The sequence below is a fragment of the Suricata suricatta genome, chromosome 16 (genome assembly GCF_006229205.1).
Source record: "Suricata suricatta isolate VVHF042 chromosome 16, meerkat_22Aug2017_6uvM2_HiC, whole genome shotgun sequence".
Taxonomy (NCBI): Eukaryota; Metazoa; Chordata; class Mammalia; order Carnivora; family Herpestidae; genus Suricata; species Suricata suricatta.
In genome coordinates this window covers 48064315-48083454 of record NC_043715.1, presented here as the reverse complement: position 1 = coordinate 48083454, position 19140 = coordinate 48064315, and the positions used below count along the sequence as shown (strand labels likewise).

At 45.0% G+C, this 19140-nt stretch overlaps 1 protein-coding gene across 2 annotated transcripts in view; it reads left to right on the top strand.

Annotated features, from left to right (window-relative positions):
- Window positions 1–13460, top strand: part of ZNF180 (zinc finger protein 180) — a 14035-nt gene extending 575 nt beyond the window's left edge. For both annotated transcript variants that reach the window (XM_029924116.1, XM_029924117.1), the window contains exons 2-5: window positions 1198–1287; window positions 5620–5694; window positions 10182–10308; window positions 11625–13460. In XM_029924116.1, coding sequence (XP_029779976.1) covers window positions 1237–1287; window positions 5620–5694; window positions 10182–10308; window positions 11625–13366 — 1995 coding nt within the window. In that variant the 5' untranslated portion in view covers window positions 1198–1236 and the 3' untranslated portion in view covers window positions 13367–13460. The remainder of the gene's footprint in view (window positions 1–1197; window positions 1288–5619; window positions 5695–10181; window positions 10309–11624) is intronic.
- Window positions 13461–19140: the final 5680 nt, after the last annotated feature.

The window sequence follows — 19140 nt, the reverse complement described above, 5'->3', positions numbered from 1 at the left end:
CGAGAGCCTGGAGGTGGGTATCAGAGGGTGCTGGGGCCTTTGTGCACATGGCACCCCAGTCACACCGGGTGGTGCCAGGTAGGTGGGTGGGAAGACAGGATCTCCCTATGCTGCAGGTGCCCGGGGAGGACATTTGGGCAGGAATCTGCGCAGCTGTGGCTCTAGCAGGGGCCTGTGGGTGTCCGTGGAGGAGGTGGTGCGCGGGCAAGTTCGGGAGACAGCTGCATGGTAAACTCGCGCTACACGGTGTGAGCGAGAATCCTGGGGGTCAAGGGTGTGGGTAGGAGGGAGAGATGGGGTGGGGTTGGTGAGATGGGGTGTGGGAGTGGGATTCGCCAGGGGGCTGTTCTAGTCTCTCACCCAGAAACATCGAGTTGGCGGAAAGACCACTGAGGTCCACATTCTGGGCCTCGGAGGGGTTGGCACGTGCTGGTGTTTGTCAGGAAGCTCCCAGGTCCATGCTGGCTCTGTTGCTGATTCAGGCCTGAGGGCACCCACATTGGTGGAGGGGCCAGGTCTGAGCCACACGTTCAGGGCTCAGGAGGGTTTGGGCCTGGGGAATGGGGCAGGCGCTATTCTGGAAGCTGCTAGTGGACCCAGAACCGCGGAGGCACCAAGTCGGGGCGGGGGGGGCGGGTGGTGGAAATCAGTGTGCAGCTGATCTCTGCGCATGCGCTTGGCTGTTTGAGCAGAAAGTGGGAGGCAATTCACAAGTTGCTGGAGAGTCAGGCTTCATTAATGGAAAGGGAGGATCCTGGGAGCATTGGGGCGGTCAGGGAGTGTGATTCCGGGTCATCAATCCTAGAAGCCCTGCTCTTTGCTCCAGGAAGAGGTTCTGGTTTTAGGGCTGCAGATTCACGTCGTGGGGGACGGAGTGCGCCCTAGGTGGTCCTCGATGTGCTGGGCATTTGTGAGGATCCCAGAACCCTGTGGGGCAGGGAGGGACGGATCCGTGCGGCAGATTTTGATGGTGGGCAGAAGGCTGTTTTGGGGCAGGACTCACAGGTCCCTGTGAGAGCGGAGGAACGACCAGAGCTGCAGTCTCGGCCTGAGAGAGGCATAGGCAGCTTTTCAGGCAGAAACCTCTAGGGGCGCCCTAGGCACGGGGAATGCATTCTGGAAGCAGAGACTAATGGTGGGGAGCAGGGGGGAGGTCTGTGCAAGGAGACTCTGCTCAGGGCTCTTACACTATTGCAGCGCAGGCCGGCAGGCTCCTGCCTGAGCCCAGAGGAGAGCATGGAAAAGCGGGATGAGAAGCCTCCAGGACCCTCGAAGACCCGTATGCTGGTGAGTGGAACTTCCCTTCCTCTAGGAGCCCCACAGCCCGACCCTCTAGACTCAAGAGCCTGTCCTGCTTCTCTCTGCAGTGTTTTGGGGGCTTTTGGTCTCTCCTGACCTTTATACACTCTACATTGTTGGAGGCTCCCTGCATTTCCTTGCTATTTAAAAAAAATTTTTTTTTAATTTTTAATTTATTTTTGAGAGATAGAGAAGAGAGACAGTGTGAATGGGGGAGGGGCAGAGAGAGAGGGAGACACAGAATCCAAAGCAGGCTCCAGGCCCCGAGCTGTCAGCACAGAGCACGATGGGGGGCTTGAACCCATGAGCAGTGAGATCATGACCTGAGCCAAAGTCGGATGCTTCATTGACTGACCCCCCAGGCGCCCTCACCTCCTTGCTATTTTAGGCCGGCTAACTCTTTCCGGGAGGAATTGGGCATCTTGTATCAAAGGCCTTTCGAGTACCGATTCATTCCCCTTTGGCCAGCAACTCACAGTTTTGCTTGGAAATGAAAAACTGGAAGGAATGTGTGAGAATGGGCCATGCAAGAGGAGTGTTTAAGCTACGGTAAGGCCATAAAATGGAATATGCTGTGGCCACAGATGTCATAATACACGTTTCCCAACATACAAAGACGTGTGAGGTCTGTGTTAGGTAAATAGCATTTCGAAATAATCATCGTTTTTTAAAAAAGATACAGTTTGTATATTGGAAATGTGCTAGAAGGTTACAGATATACCAGTTAATAAAGATTATGTGTAGGTTATCCTCCAAGTGACCTTATGTGGTCATTACTTACCTATATTTTTCTACTTTTGTACAGCGGATTTTAAAGTTAGGAAATCAACAATTGAAAGCATTTCCCCACAGCAAATGTTCTTCGAAAACAATTTCTTTAAAAGTGTTAAATTAGAATTCCGCCTCCCTCTTCCTAAACAATTCAACCCTGAAGGCTGTAGATGGGGCAGAGCTGGGTGGACCTCTGCAGTGGAGGGAGGGCTCCCTTCTGTGAGGTGTCACGGCCTGATTGGGGTGAGGACATTGGCCTGTCCGGGTGTGGTGGGACATCGTGACCAAACAGGGTGGAGAATCAGAGCCCAGGTGGGGTGAGATAAGTGTCCGTCTCGAGGGAGGAGGATCTGGTTTGCAGTGACAGGCCCAGCGCAGGTGAGAGGGGCCTCCACGGAGGGGGTGCCCCAGTGTGGATGGCTCGAGTGCAGTGAGGGTGTCCATGCAAAGGGTGGTCCAGCATGGACGGGGCGGCGGCTGGGGCAGGGTGAGAAGTGCGCCATGTTGGGGTTGGCAGCACAGCCCATGGTGGCGTGTCATAGCCTAAGCAGGTGGAGGTTCTCCGTGCATGAGGGGAGCCCATGCCGGGGTATCAGCCCAGGTAGGAAGTCAAGGGCATCTACCTGGAGTCCAAGTCCAAGTGGCATGGGAATGAGTGCATGAGAGGAGGCCGCCTGCAGAGTCCGAGCCCAGGGACGGTCCAGAGAGCTGGGTGGACCGAGGAGCATCTGCGCGGCCGTGGGAATGGGAGATTAGCCACCCACAGGGGCCGCGATCAGATGAGTAAATCTCCTAAGGCTCATGGGAACCAGGTTCTCCCAGTCACGTGTGGTAAGAGAGAACACTGGAGTAAACGTGAGTGATTGGTGGGAGTCGCAGGTGGTGATGTGACATGTGGGTTTCAGTTTGTGTAGGTGTAGAAGTAGGTAGAAATGTGCAGGTGCCTCGGGGTGTGTGTGTGTATGTGTGTGTAGAGACACACACACACACACACACACATACTCCTATTTCTGTCCACTGTGAGGGCCCGGGAGCAGTGATATGCTGACACCAGTATGCACATCTAGTGCCCAGATTTTCACCTCCTGCCACAGAACTTCCCCAAACTCAACTACTTGGGTGCCCGGGTGGCTCAGTCAGTTAAGTGTCTGACTCTTGATTTTGGCTCTGCTGACAATCTCACGGATCGAGAGATCGAGCCCCGTGTTGGACTCTACACTGATAGTGCGGAGCCTTCTTAGGTCTCTCTCTCTCTCTCTCTCTCTCTCTCTCTCTCTCAAAATAAATAAATAAAACTTAAAAAGAAAAAAGCGTAATCAACCCGGTATTGATCAAAAGCCTGACACCATCAACAGTTAATGCATATTTTGTCTATGTATTATGTGCACTGTATTCTTATAACAAAATAGACTAGACTAAAGAAAATGTTATCAAGAAAATCATAAGGAAGAAAAAGTACACTTACAGTACTGTGCCGTATTTATTTTAAAAAATTGGCATATTGATGGACCTGTGTGGTTCAAACTGGGTCGGCTCAAGGGTCAGCTGTACACACGGCCGAGAGTTTTAGAGGGAGTTATGTGTTTAAATTTATCAGTGTACATTCACACTTTATCCAAACTACAGGTAAGGCGTGCTTTGGTTGTGACCCTTGGTTTTCTACTCGAAGCTGGTGACTGCAGGGGTTTTCTGAGTAACTTAACGGTCCTTTCGCTCTTTTCTTCTGTATCGTACAACCAAACTAGCAGTCAGTTCAGTATCATTTTTACTTTCATCACATACTTATTTCGTTTCCCAAACAGTGTAAGGCCCCGTGTGCGGTAGTAGGGGAGAAAGATGACCCGCTTCTCACAGGCAGAAACAAGCCCCTTGTATATCCCACGGCTGTCTGGGAGAAACGAAAACCTCTTCCTTCGTGTAGTCGTCGTCTGTGGTGTCCTACCCCAAACCCCAGCAGCTTGGAACAACCAGCATGGATTACTGTGCGTAGCCTCTGGCGTCAGGAATCTGGGAGCAGCTCATTGGAAGTTTCTGGTGCTCGGGGTCTATGACAAGGTGGCAGCAAATTGTGGGCCCAGGCGGATCTCTTTGCAAGGCTTGACTGGGTAGGAGGACCCCCTTGCCAGCTCACTCACCCACGTGGCTGTTGACGAGAGGCCTCAGCTCCCCCCTACGCAGACCTCTCTGCAGGGCTGCACGCAGTTTCTCCTGGAGCAGAGGATCTGAGAAAGAGCGGGCGGAGAGAGAGCACTTCATTTCGTACAGCCAAGGTGGTCGCCGACGTGTCTCTTACCGTCTCATCTCAGAAGTGGCACGCCATCACGTCTGTAACCTCGTGGTCCCACAGACCCTCCCTGGTACCGCGTGTGCAAGGACCACATAGGGTGTGAATTGCAGGAGGTCAAGGCCATTGGGGGCCATCTTGGGCGCCGGTTAGCACACTGCTCAACTCTGAGTATCTTTTAGTAAATTAAAAGAATTTTTTTAATGTTTATTTTTGAGAGACAGAGAAAGACAGAGTATGAGTGGAGGAGGGGCAGAGAGAGAGGGAGACACAGAATCAGAAGCAAACTCCAGGCTCTGAGCTGTCAGCACAGAACCCGACATTGGCCTCGAACTCACAGGCCACGAGATCATGACCTGAGCTAAAGTCAAATGCTTAACTGACTGAGCCACCCATGTGCCCCCCGACCCCCACCTCCAATTTTTTTAAAGTCAGCTTCACACCAAGCGCGGAGCCTAACATGGGGCTTGAACTCACTACCCTGAGATTAAGGCCTGAGCTGAGATCAAAAGTCAGATGCTTAACCAACAGAGCCATCCAGCCACCCCTAGAGCAAGTCTTAATAGTATAGACTCTTGGGGCGCCTGGGTGGCTCAGTCGATTGAGCATCTGACTTCAGCTCAGGTCATGGTCTCGCGGTTTGTGAGTTCAAGCTCCGCATCAGGCTCTGTGCTGACAGCTCAGAGCCTGGGGCCTGCTTCAGATTCTGTGTGTGTGTGTGTGTGTGTGTGTGTGTGTGTGTGTCTGTCTGTCTGTCTGCCGGTCCCACGCTCATTCTCTGTCTCTCAATAATAAATAAACATTAAAAAACTTTAAAAAATAGTATAGATTCTTACTGATGGTGCCTTTGTTGGTGCCACTTGTTGCTAAACATTTTAGGAAGTTAATTTTGGGGTCTTTAGGATTCTTCGGTCACGCCGTAGTCTCTTGTATTTGCTTACAATTCCGTGGTCCAAGAATTCCGACAACCTGGTTGGAATCACTGTCTAGAATCACTCAGCCCCATCTCGTTATTAGCTGGGCTGGGCCGGAAGATCCACCACGACCTCATGCCCGTGTCTGGTGCTTCACCGCCCCTCCAGCTGCGCCCCGTCCTCTCCGCATGGCTCGCGTGAGCTTACCGATGGGAGGGAGCGGAAGCTTTGGATGGGGGACTGTGTGAGGACAGGCATTTGTCAACTTCTAGCCTCCCCACAGTGGGGGTTTGGAGCGATGACTCAGCCTCCTGGTTATTTTCTTTTTTTTCTCATCTGTTTCCTTCTCAGGACTCCCTCCTTCCTCAAGAGATTATCGTCAAGGTCGAGAAAGAAGATGAGGGGTCACTGGCCACTCCAGCCCTGGTGAGTCGGCCTCTTTACGCTGAGAACTGTGGACATGCGCATGGCTGCTGGGAGGCAGGGCCCAGGTTCAAGTGACCTGGGAGGTGAGCAGAAAGGAAATGAGATGCAGATGGACATTTTTTATGAAAACTTGGTTAGTCACCATGTAAAAGAGTGATCGCTACAAGTTTGAGGTAGAGGAGTTTTATTTTTTATTATTATTAATTTTTTATTGTTTGAAATCTTTTCCAATATTTATTTTTGAGCGAGAGAGAGGCAGAGCAGGGAAGGGGCAGAGAGACAGGGAAACACAGAAACCGAAGCAGGCTCCAGGCTCTGAGCTGTCAGCGCAGAGCCTGACACGGGACTCAAACTCCTGAACCGTGAGATCATGACCTGAGCCGAAGTCAGATGCTTCACCGACTGAGCCCCCCAGGCTCCCTCCATTTTTGGATCCACCAGAAAGAGTCCAATTTGATCTGTCACTTTTTTTTCTTGAAAGGCTTAAAAAGATTTGACTCTGTTTAAGTGCTTTCAGGAAAAAGAGGTTAATCAGGAGAGGGAGGAGATGAAACTACCAAGCCGAGTCCTGGATCAGCGCCAGAGAAATTCCTTCAGAGCCTGTGTGAACATGGTGGCATGGAAGGACCCATGCAGGAAGAACAGGGCTGAGGGACTTCTTCGAAGGCTTGGATTTTTCTGTGAGCAATATGGTGGTTCTCTGTCGGGCATGAGGGTGGCAGTCGGGATGGAGAGGTGCTTGCCGGGAGTGGAGGAGGATGAAGGCAGTGATTTTGGATAATAAGAGACAGGCAGCTCCAGGAGGTATAGCAGGGTTGCTGGTCCATCTGAAAGGATCATTACGAGGCAGAGACCATTAATGGTGTTCCATCCAGCTGCTTCTGTGAGTTCTCTTTCCCAGTGGCATTCTGGAACCTTCTTTGCATAGGTCATACATTGACATTCAGATTCGTTTTTGCAGTCAGGTACATTCAGTGAAACCCTATAAGGCAAGGCACTGTTTGAATGAGGATCTTTGGTGGGGGCGCCTGGGGGGCTCAGTCGGTTGAGCAGCCGACTTTGGCTCAGGTCATGATCTCATGGTTTGTGGGTTCGAGCCCGCGTTGGGCTCTGTGCTGACAGCTCAGAGCCTGGAGCCTGCTTCGGATTCTATGTGTCCCTTCTCTCTCTGCCCCTCCCCCACTCATGCTCTGTTTCTCTCTGTCTCAATAATAAATAAAAAAACATAGAAGATTTTAAGAAAAAGAAAGGATTTTTGGATACATCCAATAGAAAGATTAAAGTGTAGAGACCCATGGACTCCACACTGCATAATTAATATGGAAAAGGCAAAAGGGGCACCGACTGGGAAGGAAAAGCATATAAACCACTAGTCACTAATAGTAGATACTTGAATCGAGTAAGAGAACGTGGAGAGGGAGGGAGGGAGTTGTAATCAGAGGTGGGCAGTTCTGTCAGTCTGACGTGAGAGGTGAAGTCCGCTGTGGGGATCTCGAGGTCGGGGGGCTCTCCCTAAGAGTGGGGTGCCGAAGAGCAATCCTCAGGGCCGGGAGTTGGGCCAGCACTGAGCACTGACGCCTGAGAGCACAGGAGAGGCAGAGTGGAGGCTGCCCCCCAGCCTCTGACTTCAGGCTGATGTGTGAATGTCTCTACCCTTCAAGCTCCTCATCTGAAAAAATGGTGCTGCTCTTAGTATTTTCTCACGGGAACCTTGAGAGAAGAGTTCACGGCCTGATGCCAACCAGGACGTGCATTGTTGACGTCACTTAGTTTCATATGATTATCAGGGAACTCTGCGCATGGATGCTAGAGCCAGAGCAGGCTGAGACCATACAAGTTTGTGAAGTAGAGGGTAAGTCCTAGGTATTGTAAGTCTTCAGTGGGTGGGGGTTGGTGGTCAAGGGGTTGGCAGGACAAAGGTCCAAGAAGTAAGGCAAATGGCATGAGTTTCAGTGTAGCAGACAGGACACGCACTGCCCCCTTTTGATACTGCGCTAACCCAAGCCTGTGAGGCTTTCAGAGAAGGGATCTTTGGGGGGGAAATGTAGGTTTCCATTAATACAGGGATGTAAAGGGAATGTTTGGTAATGATGTTGAAGCTGTAGGATTTCATTATTACAGAAGTGGAGTTCCAGGGGCACAGTTAGAGGGCGTGGGAAGGAATTTTGAGGGGTGGGGAGTTTGGGACGGGTGAGAGGAAGGACAGAATAAGTGGGGACAAAGCCAGTATCCACACATTGAAGAGCTTTTCAAATAGGTGTGTGAAGGGGCACCTGGGTGACTCAGTTGGTTAAGCATCCGGTTTTGGCTCAGGTCATGATCTCACGGTTCGTGGGTTCGAGCCCCACATCGGGCTCTGTGCTGACAGCCAGCTCAGAGCCTGGAGCCTGTCTTCAGATCCTGTGTTTCCCTCTCTCTCTCTGACCCTCCCCTGCTCATGCTGTTTCTCTCTCTCTCAAAAATAAATAAAAACATTTTTAAAAAATTTAAAAATAAATAAATAAATAAATAAATAAATAAAAGTTAAAAAGTTCAAATGGATGTGTGACAGGCCCATGAGATTCAGGTGAGAGAGAGACCTTAAACCAGAATTTGGGCCCAAAATCAGATTATTTGGATGGATTATGAAGTGTGTTGATACTACAGATTCACTCACTGAAATCATTTGCCAGGTATGGATTTCACATCTTCTCTACTACACCGACTCTGAGCACTGGAGTTACAGTTACAAATGCTCGGTCCCTTGCCCCTGCCTCCCAGGTTGCAGCCTAGTGACAAAGATGACCGTTACGCAGATGAATGCGAAGTGCGGGGAGTCTTATGATAGAAGTCTCTGGGATCTTGGGAACATTCGGTTGGGGCTGAAGTTGGGGTAGGGGTGCTAATCTAATCCCACATTATTTATTTGATGTTTGAACATGCTTCATATTAAAGGGATCTGAATGAGAAGGTGAAGGGGGGAAGTGTTTATTAAAAGGAAATACGGATTGGAGCTTGAAAACCCGCCCCTAGAGAGCCATGTTTGACACAGGTGCCAGCGTGTAGGTGATGTTTCTGAACGCTGTTTTGGCTAAATTGTGAACACCTCTGAGACTTTGGTGACATGAGTGGGCCCTGACTTAGAAAACTACATGTCTGGTGGAGTTACATGGGCTTCGAGGACTTTGTGTCCTGTTCATGAGCACAGCGTAAGAAATACCAGATCGACCTAAGAGGTCCTTTAGCAGCAAGTGACGGTCCACTTTCCTGGCTTTTTGCTGCCTTTGGTTAATTACGGATGACCCTCCGCGTTTTATTGGATCAGAATTCCTGCCCAGTAGTCTTGGAAACAGGTCCTTTCTTGCTTAGAGGAGGCAGTCCAAGGGACCCCTTACTACATGACAGTAATGACAGGTGTCTGTCTCTTAAAGGCTTTACGGTGCAGCTCTGAGTGTGGACAAAACAGAACTGTCATCGGAAGACTGAGAACTCAGGGTAGAGGTCACATTAGCTGTCACTTAATTTTTTTAGAGTTCTCAAACCTAATAGCCTTAATAACTTTCTAGCCTTTGTCTTTTGGTTCAGTCAACTGCTAATAGCTTTTCATATATCATCACAGTTAATTTATGGAGCAACCCAATGAGTTGGGTATGATTCAGCCTAAGAAATAGAAATGAAATGGGGCATGTGGGTGGCTTAGTTGGTTAAGGATCTGACTCTTGATTGTGGCACAGGTCATGATCCCAGGGTCATGGGATCAAGCCCTATGGCAGGCTCTGTGCTGACAGTGCAGAGCCAGCTTGAGATTCTCTCTATCCTTCTCTCTCTGCCCCTCCCCCTCAAAATAAACAAATAAACTTATAAAAAAAAGAAACGGCACAAACTCAACTTAGAAGGCAGGTGGTCAGGTTAGATACACTCTTTTAGATACATACTTTTAAAATTAAGATCTATGCTCTTAATAGAGGAGAAAACCTTATCTCTTTTCCAAATCTGGCCACTGCCTGCTTTTGTAAATAAAACTTTATTATAATATAATCGCAACTATTTGTTTATATATTTTTTTGCCTGAGTAGTTGTGATAGAGACTCTAGGGATTGCAAAGCCTAAAATATTTACTCTCTGACCTTGGACAGAAAAAGTATGCTGACCCTGTTTTGTTAGCATCTTGAGCATTTGGAGAGAATTCCTAAGTGGAAATTCTGTATTCACCAGTGCAAAAATCAGAATAAGCATTTTGCTCAAGGTGAACAAAAGAGAAAACAATTTACATCTGTTTTTATCTGGCATTCCTCTTTGGGGTTGTATCAGCAGACCCACATTGAAAACCCAAAGGAGTTTTACCTAAAAGGCACCTGGGCACCTTGACTAGTACCCTTTGGACACTGGCATTCTCAGGACAGTCTCCAGGCCATCAGGTTCTCCTTCTGCCATTTGTCAGACTTTCCCTGCTTTATGAACATTGGAAGGAAATGATGCCGCCCTGAGCAGGAATGTGTGTGTTTTAGGAAGGAGTGAACTTCAAAATCGTGACTGTGGACTTCACTCAGAAGGATGAAGACACTTTGAACCCTGTTCAGAGGACCCTGGACAGAGATGTGATCCTAGAAAACCACGGGGACCTGGTCTCTTGGGGTAAGAATACAGTGCCCTTTAATGATGTTTGTGTATTGAAATGATCCCCATTGATTAAGAACTAGGGAGTTCAGAGGCCAGAATGATTGTGAACACACACAGACTGTGTTTTGTGCTTTTTATTCCTCAGCGAAGATTCAACTTTAATACGTAGGGTAGCAAAGGTACTACTTCTCGGGTTTGAGCTTGTGCAGCCTTCATGGTTCCTAAAGGCCAAAGACTGGGACCACATTCTGCAGTGATTTTCTTTTGTCCCCAGCCCCAAACACCCAATCCTCTATTGTTCCCTGTCTGCTTTGCAACCAGACGCAGTCTCCTCATGGGGGCAAAGAGATGAGTGTAAACGTTTCCTAATGTACATATCCAGGTGAGAAACAGACACTTGGCGTCATTACAAATATTGAAGATTTGTTTCAAACATTCCCATTGAATGTGCTGCATGTTTCTCCATTTCCCGCTCCTATTAGACTGTATACTTTGCCACTTTCTCCAGGGTTCTCTCTGTTGCTTGACCTCGTAACCATACGGCCTTCTGCTTCTGTGCTGATCTCCTTTCTCTCTCTCTTGGATCCGTAGGAATCTATCAGACCATAAAAATCGCCCCTAAAGCATTTAGGGAACCTGGGATAGCAGTGCTCTCGTTCTGTTCACAAAGTAGCTGGCCCATGTCCTCCTGACACAGACTGTACTAGCAAGTTTCACACCCCCGGAAGTGTAGATACTATTCTCTATTTCAGTGAGCACTGAAGAGGGTAGAAAGGACCCTCTGCTTCTTGCTAAGATTTGCACAATTGTTTGTTACTCTGTAGGTTCTATATGGGTGATCTCACTTTGGAGGATGGAGATATTTGGCATTTAAATTCTTTTTTATTCAGCAACACTGGGATTAAATAGGTTTTTTTTTTTAATGTTTATTTTTGAGAGAGAGAGTTCAGGCAGGGGAGGGGCAGAGAGAGAAGGAGACATAGAATCCAAAGCAGGCTCCAGACTCCAAACTGTCCATACAGAACCTGATGTGGGGCTCAATCTCATGAACTGTGCGATCATGACCTGAGCTGAAGTCGGACCATTAACTGACCGAGCCACCCAGGTGCCCCAATAGTTTTATTTTAATATCTATTATACTGTTGGGCTATAGTAGTTCTCTGCTTGCTGCTTCATTCCCCTCCCCCCACCTTCTCTTCTTAAGCCAGGTTATATAGATCCATAGCTGAAAACAAACCCACATAGATTTTACATACTCGCTTGTCAGCTTGTTTCCAATATGCCAACTCTAACATTTTTGGGCTAGGATGTTTTATTTTGCTCTCTTCTAGACTTGGCAACTGCACTTGGAAGAAGAGAATCAACCTCAAAGCAGAACATTTTTGATGACGAACCATTCCATGGAGTGAAGTTAGAAAGACTGACAAGAGACGACCCTTGGCTATCTTCGTGTGAAGAAGTTCGTTATTGTAAGGACCAGTTGGAGAAGCAACAGGAAAAACAAGAGAGACTTCTGAAGGAAATGGGATTTACTCACAGGAAAGCTATTACTTATGAGGGAGTCTGTAAAAGCGATGAACTTGAGAAGAGTGGTCTGAATCCCAGTCCCCTTTCACCCCAGATGATATCTATAAGAAACCATTTTCATAAACATGCCGCACATGTAAAAAAATTGCATTATAGTCCTATTATTAACAGTCATCAGATGATTAGTGACAGTGAGAAACTCTGTGAGGATAATGAATGTGGAAACCCCCAGCGGAACATTCACCTCATTCAGTTCACAAGAACTCAAACAGAGGATAAATCCTGTGGATTTAGTGACAGTATTCAATCTTTTAGTCATGATGTGCCCTTAAATATGCACAAGAAGATACATGCCAGGGGACAATCCATTGACGCTCAGGAATGTGGGCAAGTTTTGAACCACAGTATATCCCACAATGAGCCGCAGAGAATCCCTGTTGAGGAGAGTCAATATAACTGTAGCAAAACCTCCCAGAGTTCATCCATTGCTCAAAACATGAGAAATCATTCGGAAGAGAAACCCTTTGAATGTAATCAGTGTGGGAAGTCCTTCAGCTGGAGCTCTCACCTTGTCGCACATCAGAGAACTCATACAGGGGAGAAACCCTATGAGTGTAACGAGTGTGGGAAGTCCTTCAGCCGCAGCTCTCACCTTGTTTCTCACCAGAGGACTCATACTGGAGAGAAACCTTACAGATGTAATCAGTGTGGGAAGTCTTTTAGCCAGAGCTATGTTCTTGTTGTGCATCAGAGAACTCACACTGGAGAGAAGCCCTACGAATGCGGTCACTGTGGGAAGTCCTTCAGGCAGAGCTACAAACTCATTGCCCATCAAAGAACTCACACCGGAGAGAAGCCCTACGAATGCAGCCAGTGTGGGAAATCATTTATCCAGAGCTATAAACTTATTGCACATCAAAGAATTCATACTGGTGAGAAACCCTATGAATGCAATCAATGTGGAAAGTCCTTTAGTCAGAGTTACAAACTTGTTGCCCATCAGAGAACTCACACAGGCGAAAAGCCCTTTGAATGTAATCAGTGTGGGAAGTCCTTCAGCTGGAGCTCTCAGCTTGTTGCACATCAGAGAACTCATACAGGGGAGAAACCCTATGAATGTAGTGAGTGTGGAAAATCTTTCAACCGCAGTTCTCACCTCGTCATGCATCAGAGAACTCATACTGGAGAAAAGCCTTACGAATGTAATCAGTGTGGGAAGTCTTTTAGCCAGAGTTACGTTCTTGTTGTGCATCAGAGAACTCACACTGGAGAAAAGCCCTATGAGTGCAGTCAGTGTGGGAAGTCCTTCAGGCAGAGTTCATGCCTTACTCAACATCAAAGAACTCATACTGGGGAGAAACCCTATGAATGTAATCAGTGTGGGAAAACATTCAGCTTGAGTGCTCGACTCATTGTACATCAAAGAACTCATACTGGAGAAAAGCCCTTTACGTGTAATCAGTGTGGGAAAGCTTTCATTAATAGTTCTAAACTTATTAGGCATCAGGCAACTCATACTGAGGAGAAACCCTATGAATGTAACTAGATTGGAAATCTTTCAGCCAGAGTATATTTCTTTTTCCTTTCCTTTTCCTTTTTCTTGCATTTATTTTTTCCTCTTTCTCTTTCCCTCCTTTCTCTTTCTTTCTTTCCTTCCTTCCTTCTTTCTTTCTTTCTTTCTCTTTCTTTCTTTCTTTTCTTGCTTTCTTGCTTTCTTGCTTCTTCCTTTCTTTTCTTTCTTTCTCTCTCTCTCTCTCTCTCTCTCTCTCTCTCTCTCTCTCTCTCTCTCCTTCCTTCCTTCCTTCCTTCCTTCCTTCCTTCTTAGCTTTCAGTCAGCCTTCTGTTGTGTGTCTTGAAATGCATTCTAGAGAAGAAAGAACAATGAATCATATATTTTACTTAGCAATTCCATATTAAAAAATCAAGCTTGGCTTTTATGACATATTGCCCCATAAGTAACAAATATTGGCACTTTTTTTTGCAGAAACCACTCCAACTTGAATCAGAGAATTACCATTAAATGGCCACTTGCTATGGAGTGATTGTGAGTGAGGCATTGCTCTTTAACAATAAATTGTAAATGAGAAAGCATACACTGGTGGGCGTGTTGAGCAGAATGGGAAACTGCTATAACATGCGAACCTTGGCCGAAAATGGTATTTCAGTATCATTTTATGACATGATTTCCCCAGTAGATACTTTATAATCTATTTTATGCAGCACTTTGTGTTATATGTGAAGATTTCATTAAAAATTAGGAAAATGGCTATGATATGAAGTGAAAAAAATGCAGGCCAAGAGAATCAAACATTAATTTCTAGAATCATTCTGATATTTGTGTATGGATCAAAATTGAAAGGGACTCTGGGTGTCTCTGGTTTTTAGGTTTATGTCTAGTTTTCTTTTTTGGAATGTGTGCTGTTTCACTGTAGTAGTAATAAGAGGAGTAAAGATCAGAAACAAACAGTAAACCAAAGATTTCCATCTTTGACCATTTAGGAAAGACAAGGTGGCTAAATAGAGATCCCACAGTATTCTGAGGTTTCCATTTGGATTAGCCTGAGCAGGTCACTCCTTAGGATTCAGATTTGCAGGGATTTTCCTCATTGAAAATGAAATATTTCCCTGAGAGTGGGGAACTGGAAATTTAGTCCGAAAGGGGTTCTGTATGAGGGATTGAGAATACACAGGCTGTGCAAAAGGCGTTTTGGAAAATATTTCCAAAGCAGTATAAAGGAGTTCTGTTTTAAGGGTCCTATCCCACCCCCTATGCAGTCTTGTCTTTTTTCCTCTTCCCTAATGTTAGAGTCTTCTGAGTGACAGGGCACTGTGATAACTAAGTGCTTATCACCTAAATTAAGCTTGCAAGAAGGATTTTAGGCAAGATTTGTAGCTATTGGTTGGATTTTAAGATGTGATACACCTGTCTCTCTGGCCTTTGCCCCTAAATCATGAATTCTAATTCTGTGGGTTATCATGGACGTGACACCTCTGGCCCCGGAATTAATAAAATAAGCTGAAATGGGCACCTGAGTGTTCAGTTAAGCATTTCTTGACTTTGGTCAGGTCATGATCTCACAGTTGTGAGCATTGTGCCTGCTTGAAGTTCTCTCTCCCACTTGGCCCCTCCCCTGCTTGTTCTCTCTCTCAATAAATAAATAAACAAACACTAAAAAAAAAAAAAAAGTAAGCTGAGAGTTGAAATGGGAGGCCAGAGATAGAGGTGAATTCCCTGGAGGAAAAAAGAGAAACCGGAAGTGACATCTGATAGTGGTTGCCCTTAATAAAATTCTGTCCCCATAAGATGATCCTAAGTAGAGCCATCCCTGTGACGATTAAGCCAGAGTACAGCACACATGGCAGTGACCGAAGTTCGGGGGGAATGGTTGTTGATGGCTGGAAAACTGGCTTCAAGCACACCCTGAAAGATCTGCAGTCAGTGAATGCACAGATAGAGGAAGAGGAGTTCTCCATCCATTGCCTTTTGGGGAGAACATAAGATTGTGAAATGCCCTAATTTAGCAATGACCTGAATAGACTTCTTTCTCTCCAAATAATAGATGAAATGAATGCCTATGCTAGGATACTTTTCTTTTTTTAAAAGAAATATACACATATTTAAAGTAATTTTTACACCCAATGTGAGGCTCAAACTCATGACCCTGAGATCAAGAGTATTATGCCCTACCAAGGCTGGCTTCCATTGGGCATCTTGAATCTTCCTTTGAAGTCAAGAAGCTGTGATTGTACAAATAAGTATAAAGCCAACAGGTCTAAGAGGGCTCTGAATATTTCAAGTTTGGAAAGTGATTTATTGCAAAGTAATGTGTTCAGTAAACATTGAAAATATTTCATTGAAAGTGTGAAATTTTTAAAACTGCAAAAATTCTGGAGTGAGTGAAAGACCTAGAGAGAGAGAGTGTTTCTGGCCAGTTTGAATATGTGAGTCGTCTGTGTGCACTAAGTCATAAGATTATATTATAGTTGCCACATATACCGAAGTAAGGTAGATTCAATTAATAAAGTGTTAATTTATATCATTTCCTTGATAATTTTCTTTGTAGGAAAGGTATTCTTTTAATTGAAAGGCAGTCAACCCAAAAGAAATTAACTGCATGTGACAACAGGCCAAAAATATGTAATTAAACTTCTGAACCTAAAACTTAAGGTTAAAAGGGAATCCATAGCTTGATTTTAATGGGATCTGTATGGCATTCATATATACCTAATGATGAATGTCCCTTGCATAAATTTTTGTAAAATTCACAAAGATGAAGCTGTACTTTGCCGTAGAAGAATTTATGGAGATTTTACAAGCCAAGTATATTTTATTTTATTTCCAGTGAAATGAGAAATATGTGAAAAGTGACCAAAATGTGTTAAACTACCTAGATTTTAGGAAGTACTCTCCCCGAATCCGTTTTTCACTTTTTCCCACTGTTACTGCGATATAATTGACATACAGCACTGTGTAAGTTTAAGGAATAGAGCATGACTTGATATACATATATCAAATGATTATCACAAGTTAACATCGTTTAGGCGCAAAATCTTGTTCCACCCCCCCTCCCGCTGATGAGAACTCTTTTTTTTTTTATAATAGTTTATTGTCAAATTGGTTTCCTTATCACACCCAGTCCTTGATGAGAACTCTTAAGACTGATACTCTAACAAGTTTCAAATACACCATGTAGCCGTGTTAACTCCAGTCACGTGTCCTCCCTCACTCCTCCTCAGTCTTGTTTTGTTTCTCGTCTCATGTTGTAGTTTGATGTTTCAGCTTACTCCTAGGCTTGAAAAGATAAATGTGTTTTATTGATGGTTTTTGAGAGATTTCATCCAGGAGAGGGGAATCCAGATTTTTAAATACCATTTTCAAACACACATTTTTGTGTTTTTAAGTTTCATCTGGATTTTGCACTCCATCAGTATTGTCTCCTCTGTATGTCTTATTTAACATACTTGACCAGCTAACCCTTCCTATCCCTCTTTAGAGCTTTCTCTGGAAAAATTAGCATTTTTTCCAGTTCGTTGATGGAGGTTGTACGTGGACTGTTTCACTGTTGAAGACTCAGTGGGTCATATCAGTAAGTAGCACATTCGTTTTTACAAATTACAGCAGCCTGGGTTCTTAGCTGGGAAGCACATGAGCTAACCATAGCCAATTGATGCAGAAAAAGGAGCATATTGGAAGGATATTATGTGGGTCTAAGAATTGGCAAGAAGCAGTAAGATTATGTTCGGGGCTTTCTACACAAAATGATTGCCAGGATGCTGTTGCAGAGCCTTGGAGATGTCCTTAATGTTCCCAAAGTTCCTTAACATATAGTGATTTTCTGAATATAATGACCCTGATTTATTCTGAGTCCAAATCTGAGGCCAATGCCTTGGTCTGATGGATTCTAAGCTGTGGCTGCATCTGAGCTCTGTGGTGGGTTGAAAAGCCAAGGTCGCTAGCTCTCGTGTTTCCTGGAGAGTCTGTAATGGTGGGTGGGCTTGACATTCCACTCATATGAACTAAGTAGACAATGTGTCATTCATAGAATTTTATTTGCTAAGTAGCAGGGAAAGTTTGCCCTCTCTTCTATGTAGCCTGTAAGGTAACATTTTCTTCACTTTCTATACTTTGACTTAAATATGTACATATGGCCTCTTATGTAACATAATACACCTCTCTCTCTCTTAAAATCAAAAACATGCTCACTCGCTTCCCCATATAGGGATAACCTAGACCTTCACATCCTCATATCCACTTCCAAGTCTGAGATTTCTAGGTGATGTTCGTTTTCCACTGAAAAGTTTGTCATGCAAAAAGAAGGGGAGGGGAGTTCACATGCTGGGCATGATAAAAGGAGAGAGTTTATAAAACCAAGCTAAAAGTAAGTAACTTTGGTTGCTGCCAGTAGATACGCAAAAGCTCTCTAAAACTGCTTTTGTAAAACGAGAAACGAGTGGTGACATAGGCAGTTTTCCTAGGTAGGATAGTTTAATCCTTCAGATTAATTTGAGGTGTAACTAAATCCGTGAATTTTATAGACTTTGCAGTAAAAATAGTAATTGTTACATTTTAAAATATCAGTTTTGGCCTTTGCCAAGTGGGTGTTTGTGGTGGACCAGTAACGTTGGATTTTCTGTCTTTTGGCCACTGTGGTAATTACTTGTGATTCATGGAGGGTGGTCTTTAGGTAGAAATAGATTAGTGATTGATAAACCTTTCTGTACTAATATCACCCGTCTGGTGTCTTTAACATTTTTAATGTTCTATTGAGTGTTCATTCTGAGGTCATGACAGTCTTCGTGATCATTTCCTCTCTTCAGGGAGGATTCCTTGAATATAGATATTGGGTCAGCTTCTTGAACCTTAGACATTTGCTTGGATATTGTTCCTTTTTCTTGTCTGGGTTCTACAACTATTTGTTCAGGTCTGGATTGTTACCTCTGCCTTTGGTTCACGACAGATTGGACAGGTTGGTGAATCTTCTGACCATAAAAGCCCTTGCTCTTGTTCTATATTTGGTTTGTCCACATTTTTCTCCACCATTACTTGCTTTCTGAATAGATACGGACCGCACTTTTCCTATGGAACATTTTGCGTCTGGCCGAAACTTTCTACGGGTATAAGTTCTTGATTTTTCTGTACTTTTTAAAAACTTTAAGGACATGCCAGTAATGTAAATGGATAATTTTTAAAATTGAAGTCTAACAATTAACATACAGTGTTACAGTAGTTTCACGTGTACCACATGCTGATTAAACACTTATATGCATTATGCAATGCTCATCATGAAAAGTATAGTCACCACGGGTCACCATACAATGTAAAATAATAATATGTAAATGTGATCATAAGTGGAATGTGTTGAAATTTTAGTAAATGGGGATTAGATTAAAAAAGAAACAAACCTATAGAAAAGCCAAAGGGTATTTTTCTGGTGAAATACCAAAGCCGTTTAATCATACTCTTCGATATTACTGTTCTTTGTTAATTGCTTAGGGATCCCACCATTGATATTAGGTATATTCCTGGCTTTAGCATTTATGTTGCACTGGGATAGAGGGAGTTGAAATCTCTTTTCATAATCTGGTGGATTAGATGTTAGATGTTGCTGCTGGCATGTATCATCTAGACCTGTATACAGTATAGCCAGTTCCAAGATGTGTTCCCAAGAAATTGGACATCCAGTCACCACCGCATCCCCATTTGGTGCAGCTCCTACCTGTGTATGAGTGTCCCAATTATGGCTTCTCTGTCCACATGGGAAGATGGGAGGACTCCTGTTTAGGGGGTATGCTCCTCTGTTATCCCTGGATCAAGTCCAG